Here is a 17,047-nt window from a genome sequence, read left to right on the forward strand (position 1 = left end):
CATCCCGTGATGCTTAGCGGGGGGGGGGAAAGAGAAGGCAGGAAATTGCGTCATCACGTCGTCGGACCCTTCAGCTGTCAGACTTTGGCCAGCCGAGTGCAGGTTTTTTTTTTTTGTTTGTTCGCAAACTTAACGCGAACTGCACGGCTTTAATTTAAAGTTGCGCATTTCATCTCCTTTCGTCGATCTTCGAGCGCGCGAGCCGCTAATTGAAGCGCCGGGGGTTGCGCGAGGACCCCAAACAGGGTGTTTTTTTTTTTTTTTTTTTTTTTTTTTTAAATCGCTGCTGGATCTTGCAGCACACAAGCCAAGCAGATCCTGAGCGGGTGTCAGGGGTAGATGCAGGGAGGGAGGGAGTAAAAAAAAAAAAAAAAGGAAAAAGGCAAAAGTCTTTGTGCTTCCCTTCCCCCTCATCAAAGCAAAGGGGAAATGTCTCTGTCCAAAGGAGGTGAGTCTCTTTATTTCACCCCAGTTTGTTGTTGTTGGTATTTTTTTTTTTTTTTTTTTTTTGGTAATTTTTTTTTTTTTTTTTTTGGTAATTGTTTTAAAACGACAACAGCCCGTGCACGTATTTCAAAAACGCTGCCGTGCAGTTTGCGTGGAAAAATAGTTTAGCTAGCGGTGTTGTGCGTAAATGTAACCTTGCCAGGTGGAGAGCTTTTGCATGTATGAGAAGAGGGAAGGAAAAAAAAAAAAAAGAAAAAGAAGCTAGCCAGCATGTCTTTTCCTGCTTTCTCTCAACATGCGAAGTTTCGAGACGTCCTCGCTAGTCGCGGACCTCCCGATAATGTGCTAATTTACCGGGTGTTTTTTTTTTTATTTTTTTTATTTTTTATTGTTAGTGTCTCGGCTAAAAAAAAAAAAAAAAGCGACATCCGCATCGCTCCGTTGAAAGTTCCCGTGTTGTGGTTAGCTAACACCTTTTCTTTTCGCGACAATAAAGGACTTTCGCCAAGTTGTAACCAACTCGGCCTCTCAGCTGGAAGTCGCCGCGCCGATGTGTGTTTATGTCGTTCTTGTAAAGTGAAGCGAAGGTGTTTGTATTTTTTTTTTTTTTCTCGACTCATTAATGATCGAGTCATCGGTCTTTTTTTTTTTTTTTTTTTTTTTTTTTTTTCTTTTTTTTGTTTGTTTTGTTTTGCTTGGATGAAAACATATTTTTAAGCCCCGAGTCCATGAAAATTGCTGTTTTTTTTGTTTTTTTGTTTTTTTTTTATAACCCCAGTGGTGGAAATTCCTTTTTATTTTTAAACGAGAAACCAGGGCGCTATCACACACTTCCGCCACTCAGTCGGCGACTCTCTGCTGTGTAATTACCGCACACTATTGACTAAAATCCACTCCTTGGAAAAAAAAATAAATAATAAAGCTTCTCCCTCTGCACTCCCCCTCCCCACCCCCCCCACCCCCTCTTCCCCCACACGCACGCACGCACGACGACGATGATGTCAATTTACATTTCAAGTTCACCGCTTGTGCTGTTACACAATCATACTAGCGTTTCCATGGTCGGGAGTACACACGGTTTTGAGAGGGCTGTGTAGATTGGCTGCTCAGGCAATCACAGCCTTTGGCCTACCATGGCATGTTTTGACTTGCAGCACCAAACACCCGAGTGCAGTCTCTCTTTTGTTGACAGTTCACCGGCTGCAAGCGGGCACTCTCCGGAGCTGCCACACAGGTTCCTGTGCTGTTTGTACTGCGCGCAAAGCGAAGCGAGGCGGGTGCGAGGCGTCTCTTGTGAAAGTGTCTCCTCTTGACAACGAGCCGTACCTCCCCCGCGGTCGGTGCAGGACCGGGCCCCGAGTAGTACTCGGGGGGGGCACGTTGGGAGATTGGGTTCTCCCTAACGGCGCTGATAGGGCGGTGTGTGAAGATTATCTGTGCGTGAGTCATCACTGTGTGTATGTGGACCCACTCTTAAGGCCGGAGCTTCCTGATGGTGACTCGCCACACGGCTATTGACACTTTGATCCCGTGCACAATCCAGGAATACTTGTTGACATTACGCATGTACCGCTGCGGTCTGGGTATTTTCCGCTGAGCATTTTTGGTTTCCAAAGAATGTATGCATCTTTTATAACACATTTATCAACTTGCTGCTTCCTATCTGAAGTGGCCGACCCTATAATAAGATGAAAGATTGTGATCAACTCTTAAAATCAGAAATGCTCTGGGTCAAAAAGCTCCATCCCACGTGACAATAAAAAGTTCTGCGTTATGAATGTATTTACTTTTCAAACTACATTATGCATTTGGATATAAAAACAAGGTTTCAGTGCTCTTGTTGATGTAATTCTTTAATTTTACAAGTTAGCATGGCAAATGGCATGAATACCAAGTTGGCAGTGTGGTTTCTAATCTTCGCACCACCTCCCAGAAATACTCTACTTCTTCGACCCTTTCTGAGAAAATGGTTTCACGTGTTTGTTTGGTTTTTTTCCTCGATGTACTTTTTGACTGCAGCTGTGGCTGATGTCATGACACCATTGTGTCCTGTGATGCTCAGATGGAGGACCGGGCCGGTCTCGCAGCGGCAGCAGGCGGCAGTGGGACTGGCCTCAGTTTGCCCCGACGGGGACGGCAAGCGGGCCGAACGAAGTGACATCATATTTCCCAAAGGGTCCTGACAGTTGTTGTGTTTTGAGCGGATGCGTCCAGTCTGTCTGGCTGTGAATCATTGTCCCCACGCCGCGGCCCTCGGCCCTCGGCCCCAGGTGTCACCGCACACGCCGCGCGCTAAGGTGCCCAAACAAAGACCGCTACCTGAGAAGGGATAGTATTTGAAGGCCCACGAGCAGTTAACCGCCACCTAATTCAAAACTCCACACGGTACTGTAAACTACGCGTACAGCGTGCGATTTTTGGCAGTTTTCCTGCAGCCGCCGAGCATTGTTGAATATCTCTCTTAACAGCTTCAAAACAGCTGTGGTATGTCAGATGTGTCGCCGCATGAGCCCGTCTTTATTTGTCGGGTCATCAGACGACTTTGAGCGCTCATGCTTTATCCCGCGCGGAGGAAATGCTAAATCTATTTTTGACCGAGCATGTGTGAGTAAATCACACTCAATCTGTCCTTACCACATGAGACTGCCGTCGTCAGTCCAGACGCTGCAGTCTTATTTTAGGGTTGCAACACAAAATGGATGTGTCAAGGTTTCATTGGTAGGCTGCAGGATCTAAATTCATTGTAAAAAGTCGACTTCCCTTCCAGCATGATCTAGCAAGGAGGGGTTTACCCAATCGCACTTCCTCCACAGTGGAGCGCTGTGAGTCACTCGGCGGCAAATGCAACCTGGCAATAACATAATCATACGTGTTGCTGACGGTTGGTCGTTTTTATAGAGTTTCTGTGAAAGGGAAGGTGACTTCGATGCAACCAGTTTCTCTGAACTGGGGTTGAGTAATTGGAGGTAACAACCAGCCAGGGCTAAACTGTTTCCCATCATATCCCAGCGGGTGAAATTGTGGCCCAGCAGACACGGATAAAGGTCAAGTAAAGTGCTCGGTTTGTCTTCCCGACCTTGCAACAAGAGCAAACATGCTGCACACAAAGTGTCCGCGTCGAGAGAAGCTGAGGTATTTTTCCTGTGTTGTTGCTCGTAGGCTCGGTAGCTGTGTGTCACTCTGGCAGAGACTCGCAACCCGTTGTGGGAAGTCCCAGAGGCTGCTGGTAAACGGTGTTTATGAATGGACTGCTGTCACTGATTTAACTCGGAAAGGTCCCAGAGCTGCACTGTTCGGTCGGCACTGTACTCCAGATATGTCGAAGAAGTGACACACATTGTATGGAAAAGGAGGTTTATAAAACGGAATAACGCTGTAATCGACCATTTATTAGACGTGGTTATTACAGTAAAAGAATGACAGGAAGGAAGGCTCGATTCCCTTGCATCCCCCCCCCCCCCACCTCCTACACACACACCCCTGCTCCATTTGAGTCATCATACCAATGTTGATTAGTCATTTAGTCCACTTTCTCTCTGTGGTAGGGGCCTCAGCGTTCGGGACACCTAATCTCCAGTTAGATAACGGATCATTTGCTACAGTTTGTGTCAGTGGCAACTGACAGTTAATAGTGACTTTTTAAAACAACGCTCGCTACGAGAATAGAACAAAATGCCAAACCGATAAGCCAGTTATGTTTAATAATAACAAGCAAAGTCCATTCATCTGACTCTTAAGTGGTCTAAATATGAACGCTGTATCTCTGTCGTGGCTAAAAATCTGCTTCAAACTGAGTAATGAGGTAAATGGACTCGTAAGAGTCTGTAGACGGGGAGTCCATTTGCCCTCTTCAAAAGACTGCTAATTATACTCACTTGTGGTTGCCGTTACATCCAGCTTTATTGATCAATTATGTATCCGTCATGGAGCTCGGATAGTAATGCTTTTTTCTTTTTTTTTTCTTGTTTTGTTTTTCTCGTCTCTTAGGGAAGAAGAAGAACCCCGGGCTGAAGCTGGCCAAAGAAGTGTTTACGCCACCCCAACCAGCAGCAACAGCGTAAGATTCCTTTATTTTTTTTTTTTGAAAGCGACAACACGCATACCATCCAAAGAGGGTCTCCAAAGTGGTGAAGTATTAGCTTATTGTGGATATATCTGTATTTACAGTTCACAGTATGCCTCCCATTCAGGAACAACAAGCTCTAAAATGTCTTGCTCAGTACTCCCAACACTCAATATCTCCTGATATATTGCTAATGGATGTTTTTATAACCTCAGATATCTGTATCTCCCTCAAACTTCGGATTAGAGTTGTATTATGTTCTCAAGTAATGAAATTAAAGGAACAGTTCAACATTTTGAGGACTACAGTTATTCGCTTTTTGTCTCAGAGTTCCGTGACATATATCCTTTAAAAAAAGCAAAAAAACTACAGCCAAGAGATTTGCTAGTTTAGCACAGCATGCTTGTAGTACATCTAAAGCTCAATAATTAACACGTCACATCTGTTTAATTCAAAGACTAAAGTGTAAAAAACAATCTTAGTGCTGAGTGGTAAAATTAAAAAAAAAAAAAAATGCAATTACCAAGGAAGTAAAACCACAATGTGCTTGCTTATGCAGTTGTTTGGGGCAGAGTTAAATGGGTTTAATTTAACTGAGAATTGTGTCAATGTAACTGACCACCCATTTGTTTTTGCTCATTTTCAAATGTTGCTTTCTCCCTGCAGGCCCCCTCGAGATCTTGACTCTAAAGCTTGTGTCACAATCGGAGATCAGGTAAAGTTGACTCTGTATTTCCTTGAAACATGCTGTTCAATGTTCTTTTTCTTTCTATGATAATAATGTATGAACTGAATGCATACATTATTGCAACTTCTGCCTCCTCTGTCCAGAACTTTGTGGTGAAGGCTGATGACTTGGAGCTGATTGCAGAGCTGGGGAGGGGAGCGTATGGGGTGGTGGACAAGATGAAACATGTGCCTAGCGGCGTTATCATGGCTGTGAAGGTAGGCTGGGAAGCTGCTACTCCGGTTACCTGATTTGTCATTTCTGTAAATGCACCATGCTTTTAAAATAGCAACATAAGTCATGGACATATTCGATGTATGATTTCAGCAAACGCAAACATTTGGCTCTTCCGGATCAATTACGGGGGCGGGCGGGTGTTTTAGGACACTGGACACCATTTGATTAAAGCTATACTGTAGCTGCCCTGCGATGAAACCGACAAGCCAGTGTGTGATGTGTGTGTGTGATGTGTGTGTGTGTGTGTCCGCAGAGAATTCGTGCCACAGTCAACACTCTGGAGCAGAAGAGGCTTCTGATGGACCTGGACATTTCCATGAGGACAGTGGACTGCTTCTACACCGTGACCTTCTACGGCGCCCTCTTCAGAGAGGTGAAGCCCGCGTTCACATCGCATCCATCCATGACTGCTGCGACCTCCCGCCGTGTGCTCCTCATCACGCCTTTCCTTATCGTTCACAGGGCGATGTTTGGATCTGTATGGAACTGATGGACACGTCTTTGGACAAGTTCTACAAGAAGGTTATTGAGAAAGGCAAAACCATTCCCGAGGACATCTTGGGCAAGATCACAGTAGCAGTAAGCCCGGTCGCCCACATTTTACGGTCTAAAAGCAGTGTCATTAAGAGATTACGTGCATTTGCATGCACGTTAAAGGTGGAGTTCCACATTTGGGGAAGCTGTGCTCCGAGAGCAGAATGACGACGACAGTTTTTGGTTTTGCGGGAAGTTAATATGCTGTACTTATGTACCGATGAACAGCAGCCGGGTGCCGTGACTTTTTCTCGAGTCTTGTCGTCACGGTGAGGTTGCCAGGCAACCAGCGCTGTGGCCGGAGATGCTCTGGATGGAAGTGCTTGGGAGATGGAGAAGAAATAGTCGCATCACATTATTCCCCCCCTAAAACCACAAACTGTCCTTTTTACAGTTCTGCTTGTGTGTGGATTGAACAGAGGGGAACCGGCTCGTGAATTATTACGCGTCAAAGCGTCACATTGAAAAATCAGCCATGTTTTTTTTTTTCTCTCATCTTACACCTTGTATAAATTATCTGTAGGCTGAGGCTTTGCTCACTATTTGCATGCTTTCGTGTAAGAAAGTGTGACTGGATTATGGAGGGGAATCAAAGAAGTGATCATTTTTGTATTTTATGAACGTGCATGTACAACTCTCACTGTTCTCACCGAGATGCAAGCCAGATCCCACGCCAAGCTTCTTGGACGAATTCAACATTTGACTTTTGTTTTATGTTTTTTTTTTTTCCCCACAGATTGTGAAGGCATTAGAGCACCTGCACAGCAACCTGTCAGTTATACACAGAGGTAATCGGAGGATCAAATCATCACCATGTACAATTTTTAGTTTCCCATTTATTGTTCTCATTATCGGTGTGATCTCTTCTCTCTTGCCCCCCCCACCACCACCCGGATGACGTCCACGTCCAGATGTAAAGCCCTCCAATGTTCTGATCAACACTCAGGGCCAAGTGAAAATGTGCGACTTTGGCATCAGTGGCCACCTGGTGGACTCTGTGGCCAAAACAATGGATGCAGGCTGCAAGCCCTACATGGCGGTGAGTGGGGACCCGGAGAATAATATCCTGGAACCGACAGGCGGCGGTTTTGGAAAAGAATCTCGGCGAGACCTGGTCTGTGTCAGCGTCCCGAGTCCGATGAGCTGCTCATCAGTTGGAGTGAAGCCAGCAGCTCCATAACCATTTGGATATCTTGACCTATCTCGAGAGTGACAGAAATCAGGCCTCGCTGTCCTAAACCCGGAGCTTTCAAACAGCTTGCCTGGAATGTCGCTGCACAAAAAGAGCCCATGACTGTAAATCCTCTCCAAAAAAAAAAAAAGTTACTTCCATTTTCTATGCCTTCTTAAATGTGGAGGGATTTTGATTCATTCGGTCTGATATTTAAATTGCTTTTAACTGTTTTATATAGAAAACAGGGAAGTGAAGAATAATGATGGTATATTTTTGTTCCCGTTCATTTCGGAAAGTGGTGTTTCTTATCCGCTAATGCTTTCTGTTCCAGCCCGAGCGGATCAACCCTGACCTCAACCAGAAAGGCTACAGTGTCAAATCAGACATATGGAGTCTTGGCATTACAATGGTGAGGAGAACTGAACTTTGTAGAACTTTGGTTCTTTGTTGTTGTTGTTGTTGTTGTTGTTGTTGTTTTACTCACAAAACATTCCTACTGAATGCAGTCAAAGCTGTTTTTGGCGCTGTAAGTTTTCACAGCATTAATAAATCACTACGGAAGTCTTTTATTCATTTTAAAAGTGAATAAAAACATGTCTGAAGGTCACAACCATGTTTTTCCTGCTAGATGATAAATACTTTTATACGTATTCTATGTTTTGAGTTTATTTAGATCTTGCCGACACCAATGACAATCACCAAAATGCGAATGTTCGCTTAGTTGTGTACCTTGACTACATAATATAGTAGTCAGCAGTTATTTTATGACGGTGATAATAAACCTTTGTTTTGACAGTAGTTTTCTTGACTAGGTTACCAAATGCATTACAGAGAATAGAGCGAGGTATATTTTGTCACGTCGTTAATTTTCATATTTAACAAACTTGGAAGAGATCCTGGACTACCGACCCGTCTCTTACGCTGAGTCATGCTGACCCTTGACAGGTTTGATAACTGCGTCACGTTGATGGCAGATTTTTTTTTACGGTTTGTGCTGTGCTCAATTAACATATAACACGGCCTACCGATTGACCGAATTTCTATTCATTTGTTTTGCTTTTGACTTAAACTCTTGTTGTCACGCGAGGGGTGAATTCGACACTTTTCCGTGAAACTGGTCCAGTGACCCAGTGTTTTTGTCCGAATCACACGATTACATGTAGCTTATAAGAAATATAAAAGGTCCTGACCACAATCCTAACATGCGCGCAGTCACAAAGGTCAGCTGTAACATGCACAATCCTCGTTAAATCAGCCTCTCTCTGCTTCATAGATCGAGCTGGCCATTTTGAAATTCCCCTACGACTCATGGGGCACCCCGTTCCAGCAGCTCAAGCAGGTGGTGGACGAACCGTCTCCACAGCTGCCCGCCGACCGTTTCTCCCCAGAGTTTGTAGACTTCATCTCCCAGTGGTGAGCCTCTCACGTTTAAAAAGAATGAAGTTACGCCGAGGCCCAGCAGGGGTCAGTGTTTGCTGTGTGTTCACTGAAAGGTGCCTGCATAAGTGCTGTATCTGAAGCTTCAGTTTTACACCGTAGGATGTTTATATATTTCAACAAATTTAGAAATGTTTTGATAAAAAAAAGTTATACATTTTAGCACTTCCTGTTTTTCCTCACTTTCATGATTCTATTTTTTTTTTACAGCTTAAGAAAGAAGCCAAATGAAAGACCAGCTTACACAGAATTAATGGTGAGATTTTGATATTTCCCCAAAACCCCAAACCAAATATTACCTGCCAGGGTCGCTTTGTCTTCTTTGTCAGCATTCCCCCCCCCCCCCCCCCCCCCCCGCTGTGATGGTTCACTTTGTCTCTGCTTCCTGTTTTTGTCCACAAGAGGCCAGGCTTACCTCACCAACCCTATGATTAGTGTATTTCACAAGTAAATAACAACACGGGCTTGATTTAGATCAATTCTTGAGCACGCTTCTAACTCTGCCCTTTTCCCTCTTTTAATGCAGCAACATCAGTTTTTCACTCTGCACGACTCCAAAGAGACGGACGTGGCCAGTTTTGTCAAGGTCGTCCTGGATGACTGACGGGGGCTCCCTCCAGGCTCCACCTCGTCGGGGTAGGCGAGATCTCTCAGCAAACAAACCAATGGCCTACCTTTTTTTTTTTTTTTTTTTTTTTTTTCAAACTCACTGGAATAACAGACTCAAATACACCCACACACAGCAAAAGGGGGATGGGGGGGGGGGATGACCCAAAGACTGACAACAGCACTGGAGTGGGAGCGCGGCGGTAATACATGAACTTGTCCGGTCAACTGGAGAGGTTTAATTCACTCCTCCAAAGCTTTTTTTTTTTTTTTTTTTTTTTTTTTCCTGTGTGAGCAGTTTTCCAACATGACAAATATGAACTGAAGTGAATTTGTTGTTTCAGTCTTGTTCTTGTTTTGTTGTTTTGTTTTTGCCCCCCCACCCCGCCCCCCCTCCCAACAACCCTCCTCCCTCTTTCTTATCTCTCTCTTCAGAATGAACAGAGCCAGCCATTATTTGTTTGTGACACATATCGTATGCATACTTTGAATTTCATCTGCAAAAACCAACAGTTTAATGTGTATGTTGTTGTGTATTGAAAGCTATATTTGCATACCTGTTTGTATGTTTTCTCATTATACAGAGTTTTGATACTGTATATCGTTGACGAGTGTGAATTTTACCGGACCTTATTTGTCAGATGGCATCAGGTTTGACCCGGTCCTGCCCCCGATGCGACGGTGCCGGTGCAGGGGCCTGCGGTTGTCGCAGGCCGGGCTGTGGGAGGCTCCGGGGGGCTGCAACGAAACCGGCAAGACGTGTCAAAGGTCACATTCTGGCCCGTAGGAGTTGCAAGTCATTCCTAGATCTCTCGATGGAATGTAAGGCGTCGCATATCGTCAGCGATACAAGGCGAAGCCCTCCAGGCAGTGGAAACCACCCCCCCCCCCTCTCTCTCCCCTCCAACACACTCTCACCCCCTCCCCGACCCCTCGCCCCACCCCGTATTCTTCTTCTTTATTGGATATTAAAGAGTCAGCTCCAGTGCTGCCATTGTTACTACCTGGAAGTATTCAGGAGTTGCCTAATCAAGCTCACAGCTTTATCTCTTTCTATGTGCCATTTTGAAAATTGTTCTCATGAATTACTGCATTAATTGTGTTGTTTCTCTTTTGGACTTGGTCTGGCCTGCAAATTTTGATTTAATTTCAGCAACATTTAAACCTTTTCTTTTACCCCCTCTGCCTATCTTCTTAAAGTCAGCAGTCTTTTCATAAGGGTCACTTCTGTTTTTGTGTTTGTTTCAGTGACCTTACTATGCCTTACAGAGACAGTATGTTAGGGAAATAATTTATGTGTTGAAGATGTAAATATTATCTCTTTTTTTTTTTTTTTTTAAATGTAACAAGGCACTGTCCCAACCTGTGGCAGTGTAGATGAATGGTAGAGTGGTTGGTGTTTAGATAGTTTTAATGCAGTGTGACTCACGCACACAAACACTTAATACTGACCGGGCCAGCTGATTATCGTACACCTATTTTGGACTGATGCGCTGTCAGGCGCCACCGCTCAGGTTTCTGCGCTCTCCTATACAGTACGCAGAGACGGGCCCGTTGTCTTTTTTTTTTTTTTCCTTCTTCTACTTCTTCTACTTCTTCTTCTTCTTCTTCATTCTTGCCCCGGTCGTGCTCTCCTTGATTTGCTGGATCAAGATCCTCTTTTCAGTCCATGGCGGGCAGCCATTATCTCCTCTGTCAGACCATGCTATGCAGAGCCCCTTGGACACACAGCAAGAGGCCCTTGTCATGTGGGCAGTTTCTCCACTCCAAGTGTTCCAAGACTGTGATGATGATGATGATGATGACGATGATGGTGATGATGATAGTGGTGATGATGATAGCGATGACTGCTGTGCCTCTCTGTTCATGGCTAGCACTCATTGCCTCTGGTTTACACTGTAGTGCTACCTTTATCAAAAGTCAGTGAGTTAGGAGTATTTATGATTGTGAATTATAAGGGAAAGCTAACAACACCACAAAGAAGCTGCTGTTGTTTTTCTTGTTTTTCGTTTTTCTTTTTTCTTGTTTTTTTTTTTTCTTCCAGTCGGACTTCTTTGGATTGCCATCCCCTTGTTGCGTGAAAGTGATTAATTTACGCTGATCACAATGAGAATGGAACACTTGCTCTACCTCTTACTCCTTCACTCTATTTGCCACCTTTTCACTGGGTGGCACTGACAAACTTGAACTATGGAAAGACAAAAAAATAAAGGCTTTATTGTTCGGTACGTCTGCGTATACCTTTCATGTCGTTGAAATGAACAGTGTGAAGTTTCAAGTAGAAAAATGCTCTCGGGCCTCGGCGCCTCGGACGCGGGATAGGAAAGCCAGCGGTTTGGAGTGACGTTTAACGCGTCGGCGGTTTTCGATTTTTCATGGAAGTTTTGTTGTCAGAAAAATGCTAATTTATGTCGTCCGTGTCTTTTTAAGGTGTCAACTTGCACTTCAGGATGCCTCCTTAACCCACTTCATTCGTACTTCCGTGTCACTTCACGGTTCCACTTAAAGCCTCTCGTTCCCGCTACCCCACGCACGCTCGACTCGAGACGTGAAGCTGAATGATCGAGCTGATAAAAAAAAAAAAAAAGGATGCCAAGTTCCCGAGTTTCCACCCGCAGCGGCCTCCATCACTCAGTCCAGGTTTTCCATCCACCTGCAGGCGATCAAGTAACGAAGGTACAACGTGATGAAAATGTGATCGAAGCGAGACGTGGAGATGGCACACCCGGGCCCCTCGGCGCATGCAGACACAGTCGCACTGTTAACTAAAACGTACAAAGCCTTCGCCCTCTGCAGTCATGTGACTGAGCTCGTGTGAGCTCGTCACCTCCAGTTCTGTTAAACACAAGTCGCTGCTTTACGATCGACAGAGGTTGAAACCTTTCAGTTTCTAGTGCGAGAAAAAAAAAATGTTGTATTCACTTTTTTACAATTAGTTTGTTTTTATGGTATTCCTGTTGCAGTTTCTATTTGTGTAAACATCCAAGTGAACGCACACTTCTCGGCGAGTCGTGACTCTTCAGGGTGTGTGATGAATAGAAAGATGAATCTCGGGTTTGACGGCTCTTTCCGAGCGCTTTTCTGCTGTGAACTGTTAACGGCGCAAGTTAACAAAAGCTCACTTTGAGCAGACTACTCTGTTCCGAGTGTGCCAGTCAAAGACCGATGTCTTCACGCCAGGATGGGGAAACTCGATGCCTGCAGACTGCGGGCTCGGCTCCACTGTTGTGTAGTAGAGGGGAATTCTCAGCCAAACCAAAGACGCTCTTTTTTTTTTTTTTTTTAAGGAAAGAAGGCCTTTGATGAAGACTTGCATAACGCGGCTCAGAAGATTGTCGTGTGAAGAGGGAAAGAATAGCCAACATCCAGTTGAATTACTGTCCCGGCTCGATTTGAATGTGGACTGTGATGTGGAAGTAAATCGCAATCTTTACAAATGGCCGTTCGAGGAACTCGGCGGGGTGGCAGTCAAAGTGGATTGGCACACAATCCTGACTTGTTATGTACATAATTAATGGTATGAATTTGAGGAAACGCTTAAAAGAAGTTGTTTTCTCAAAACTGTTACGTCCTACTCCTCAAACTAGGCCATTTTATGGTAGAAAATAGACTTGCTATACAAATCTTTTTTTTTTTTTTTAGGAAAAGTGTTATTTTGTTAATTGATATTATAGATTTCTTCTGTGTGTTTTCAACAATATCTTCTCGGCGAGATTGAATTGGAATACCAACATAACTTTTCCAGAATTAAACGTGTGCTTAAGAATCGGAGAGATTGAACTGTGGCTTGTTAGCACATATTTCTGTCTATCGTAGCAGCTTTCATGATTTAATAACCACCAAGCAGCTCGTCGGGCAGATTCCAATCTCTCTGCCGATATGTTTTTCCTTCTCCGTTTAGCCTTTACTATTTTTTTTTTTCTTTCTTTTTTTCTTTCCCTTTTGGCAGGTCTCATCCAACAAACGAGCACTAGTAATTAAATTCGTGCCTATTTTTTGCCCGGCAGAGTAGAGTTTGGGAACGTGTTCTGTTGCCCCAAGAGTCCCTACAGCTGGACAGAAGAGTACTAGACAAGACATGGTAAGTATGTGCACTCCATTTTGGAATTGTTTCCCTAATCTTCTGCCAGATCTCACGACCTCCTGACCTGCCTACGTATGTCCAAGAGATGGAAATTCAGAGGCAGGTTTTTCCAAACCACCAAACAACTCATTACAGTGCCACACACACACACAATGTTCCATACAATCAACCCACTGATGACTGCGTTGTGCTAATTACAATAAGTATGCATTGTGATTTGAAATGGGTGAAATGACAGAAACTCGGGACATCATCGCTCATAAAGACTCTCGATCTCTCTCTCTCGCTCTCTGCCTTGCCAAGGAAAATGTGTCCATCACCGTGCCCTTAGACGGCAGACGTACAAGACGCCGATGATATTGTATAAGTTTCTCTTCTCCAGGCATGACACAGGATGGCCTGCGGTGGAAAGTTAGAGTGGGCTCGTTTTACTGAGGAGGGAAAAAGAACTTTTATGAAACGAGATCTTCCTTGGCCCCGGGCTGACACGACGCAACCTTATGCAACGCCCGTTACTGTAGATGGGCTCCTATTTCACCTCGAGTCTTGGTCTGAGAGGGCGGGGTACTGAGTGTTGACACGGCCTCGGCCAGACATGCCAGGTTGACTGGTCTCATTGCGGTCGAAAACGCAGTCGGATCACTACGCATACGCGAACACGTGCATATTGTGTAACCTGCACGAGAACCACCAAAGATCATTTTATGTCAGCCTTTTTTCACTGCATGCTGTCTTTTAAGAGGTTTTGTTGTCCTTGAAATGTAGTCAGTCAACCTTTTTTTACATCTGCAAATAAAGAAAGAATGAAATGATTCTTGTTGCCAATAGATTAGGACTTTCTCTAACACATGCAAAACTCCCCAAAAATGTATTTCCTCTCATTGGATTTAAATGATCCATAGATCTTAATGAATTAAGCAGTGTAATAAAAATTTAAAAAAAAAAATTAATGTAATTATTCTATTTAATTCAATGTGATTATTTAATTTGATTACATTTAATTCAAATTTTTAATTTAATTACATATAATCATTTAATTTAATTTAATGACAAAAAAGTCATACTATTGAATGTCGTCCACAATATCTAAAAAAGGCATACTGTACAAAAAGTATAAAAAAGCCTCTTGGCATCATGACCTCAACTAGCATATTTTGCCATGATGCCAAGAGACTTTTTTGTACATCTCGATGTAATACACATGTCCAACAAATTTGGTGTGTGTCGGTGAAACTAGGTGCCGGGGCTGCCGTTTAGGGAGCGGTAGCGAGCCGTTTGGCCTCATGTATCGCGTCACCACGCCGGATGCATTTGCCACGTTTCACGTGCCACGGGCACTGCGATCGACGACAACGAATGCTTTTGATAACTTTTAATCCCAAACATGTTAAGAGTGCACTGACTAAATTTCAAGTCGATCCACCAAAATCCCTGGGAGGAGTTTGTTAAAGTACAACATGTGCGAATCGCCAAAAATGGCAACTAAATTTAAAAAAATGGCGGACTCCCTTTTGAGTTGACGTAATGGTGCAATGTAACTTTTTTTGTTCATCTAGGTGTCATACACATGTCCACCAAATTCCGTGCATGTAGGTAAATGTAGCCGCCGGGTCATGAGTTTAGAAAAATTCCAATGTTTTTCGCCGAGAGAGACGCGCGTACCAACTTTCACGAGTTTTTGAGTATGTTAAAGCCTCCAAAAAGGTGACAACTTTGTCAGGATATGAAAGCGGAAGAAGAAGACTTCCTTGTATAACAACAGGGGTTTTCGCACCATCGGTGCTCGGGCCCTAATAACAATGCTGGCGTGCATGTCTATATTGTAGGATGTAAACTTTCTTCCTTCTATCAAAGGCCTTGAGGGGAGTTCTGTGCTCTCTGGATTCAAAGGATTGGGTGACAAAGCAGATACACGTCCATGAATGAATCATGTGCAGAAAAAAAATGTCTCAGGGACTTGTACAGGCTAAGGAAATTACATAATTTCATTCTGGTGAGATCTTTCGGACTAAAAAGAACCTTGAGAATGTCGACGTCTGTCATTTTTTTTTTTTTTTTTTTTTTATTTAGCCCGGTTGGTAATCCACCCTTGGATACAGCTTTTATATGCCATCAGATACAAGGTCACAGTACTGCGTATCAAATATAAGGCCAAAGCTGGATTAAACATTAAATAGAAGCAGCAGAGGGCATCTTGGATCACGAGTGGCAACTGCCCGAGAGATTTCTTAGCCTTGGTATCTTGAGAGGACGATGCGCTTCAAACTGATATCCCCAGACTCTTGACTGCCTTTTGTAAACAGAGTTCAAAGTAGTCTGAAGTCAGTACTATAGAGTTACATTCTCACAATCTAACACAGCAGCATAACTGAAAACCATACTTGTGTGGTTGGTTCTTCTCTCGTGCGGTGAAGGTGATACCTGACCAGATTAGTGATTTGATAGTGGGGCTTGGATTAAAGCGTGTCGTAATTAAACCCTGAAACACTGATGGCAAGCATCCATGACAATAACACCGCCAAAGCAAAGCCTGGGAGGACACTTATCTGGCCCCCGTGCTGTTTTAAATATGCACACTTACTGTGCGCGCGTGTGTGTGTGTGTATAGAGAGGCAGACACCATATTAAAGCAAATATTTGTGATCAGCGCTCCTCATAAAAAAGCAGATGACAGCATATTTACTCAAACAGGCTAACCTGAGTTATGTTCTGTGTGCTCTTTTTTTTTTTTCAGACACAGATGCGACTCTTATCGAGTGGGCGGAGTTTCTACACTCATAATTCAGCTCTTATTTTTTGTGCGAGTTTATGGGTTCAGTAAATCAGGTCTATTGCCAAGATCCGGAACAGGTGAGTGAGAGGCAGACATTTGGACTGCTTAGCCTTTAACGCCATAACTCCGTTATGTTTAGTCAAGTGATGAAGTGATGATCCCTCACGGGAAACGCAGACTCCTGAGCCACCATATACAGTATGAAACATGAATAGAGACCATAATTATATATCAGTAATAGCAGTGAGATTGCTGCCGTGAAGGGTTGGAACTGCATAGTGAACAAGGTGGGTGTGTGTTGTTTACTGCATGATTCGGAACATTTGGACTATTTTAAAACCCGGCGCAGCCAAAGAAGGTGAAATTTAATATCTTCACATTCGCTGCTGGAGCAGAAGTGCTGTGAGCTGATGTCAACAAGTGGAACAGCTGCAGCAAAACAAGGCAACCCTCCCTTGTCAAGCCAGTCACAATCCAGATCTGGTCAAATAACTGACGAATATTTATTCAGTCCAAGTCAATTCATTTGTTACTCACACTGGAATTTCAGCCAGACATAAAGAAGGAGAAAAGGATTTTTTTCTTTTTTCTTTTTGACCTCTCATCTCCCATTTGCCTGATTACGTAAATGTGTTTCTGTGTTTCCATTGATGACCTCCAGCATTACTGACAAGCGTGTATTGATCTACCGGTTTTGTTGTGGTGAGCAGCCAGGCAAATACACAGAATCTGCTCACACAACTCAAACTACAACTCGAGCTGCTAAAATATTCCCAAACAACATCAATGAATGCACAGGAGTTTTTTTTTTTTTTTTTTTTTTTTTTTTTTTAAGCCTGCGTCAAGACTGGGGCCTGCAGCAGTGACGGAAGTATTCAGATCATTAAGTAAAAAAAAAAAAAGTATAACACGCCGTTACAAGTAAAACAATAAAAACCTCTAATGTAACATCCATCATTTACCTA

The 17,047-nt window shown here is 43.7% G+C and overlaps 1 protein-coding gene across 2 annotated transcripts; it reads left to right on the plus strand.

Moving 5' to 3' along the window:
* Window positions 1-71: 71 nt before the first annotated feature.
* Window positions 72-11,453, plus strand: LOC138197955 (dual specificity mitogen-activated protein kinase kinase 6-like). 2 transcript variants are annotated; one of them, XM_069149022.1, is made up of 13 exons: window positions 72-448; window positions 4,435-4,504; window positions 5,177-5,225; window positions 5,342-5,455; window positions 5,728-5,847; window positions 5,937-6,053; window positions 6,745-6,796; window positions 6,920-7,047; window positions 7,514-7,591; window positions 8,456-8,595; window positions 8,830-8,875; window positions 9,146-9,255; window positions 9,867-11,453. In XM_069149022.1, the coding sequence occupies exons 1-12, from the start codon at window positions 430-432 to the stop codon at window positions 9,221-9,223; spliced, it is 1,011 nt and encodes a 336-aa protein (XP_069005123.1). In that variant the 5' UTR covers window positions 72-429; the 3' UTR covers window positions 9,224-9,255; window positions 9,867-11,453. The 2 variants fall into 2 exon arrangements, with proteins under 2 accessions (XP_069005123.1, XP_069005121.1); XM_069149020.1 differs by having other exon boundaries at window positions 9,146-11,453.
* Window positions 11,454-17,047: the final 5,594 nt, after the last annotated feature.

Source organism: Embiotoca jacksoni, unplaced genomic scaffold, assembly GCF_022577435.1.
Source record: "Embiotoca jacksoni isolate LCO1_2020_lvr unplaced genomic scaffold, fEmbJac1.0.p SCAF_15, whole genome shotgun sequence".
NCBI classification, from domain to species: Eukaryota; Metazoa; Chordata; class Actinopteri; family Embiotocidae; genus Embiotoca; species Embiotoca jacksoni.